This window comes from Haliaeetus leucocephalus, unplaced genomic scaffold, assembly GCF_000737465.1.
Source record: "Haliaeetus leucocephalus isolate CR32 unplaced genomic scaffold, Haliaeetus_leucocephalus-4.0 Scaffold167, whole genome shotgun sequence".
Classification (NCBI taxonomy): Eukaryota; Metazoa; Chordata; class Aves; order Accipitriformes; family Accipitridae; genus Haliaeetus; species Haliaeetus leucocephalus.
This window is the reverse complement of record NW_010972603.1, coordinates 991308-991589: the sequence shown is the minus strand read 5'-3', so window position 1 is coordinate 991589 and position 282 is coordinate 991308. Positions and strand designations below refer to the sequence as shown.

The 282-nt window shown below is 71.3% G+C and overlaps 1 protein-coding gene across 1 annotated transcript in view; it reads right to left on the bottom strand.

Annotated features, from left to right (window-relative positions):
* CAMK4 (calcium/calmodulin-dependent protein kinase IV) overlaps positions 1-273 on the bottom strand; it is a 172890-nt gene extending 172617 nt beyond the window's left edge. Inside the window, exon 1 of the mRNA XM_010563452.1 lies at positions 25-273. Coding sequence (XP_010561754.1) covers positions 25-203 — 179 coding nt within the window. The 5' untranslated portion in view covers positions 204-273. The remainder of the gene's footprint in view (positions 1-24) is intronic.
* Positions 274-282: the final 9 nt, after the last annotated feature.

Sequence of the window (282 nt, the reverse complement as noted above, 5' to 3'; positions counted from 1 at the left end):
CGTCCCGTCCCGTCGCCGCCTCACCGTCCCAGCTCGGACTCCAGCTCGAAGTAGTGGGCCAGGGTGTCCTTGTTGGAGCCGTCGATCCAGTAGTCGGGCGCGGCGGATCCGGAGCGGCCGGCGGCCGAGGAGCCGGAGGACGACGAGGAAGAGGAGGACGAGGAGGAGGACGAGGAGGAGGAGGGCATGGTGACTTTCAGCATGCCGGGACGCCTGCCGGGGGCTGCCCCCTCCTCCGCACCGGCTGCAGAAAGCAGAGCGACAAGGCGGCTGGCGGCGGCG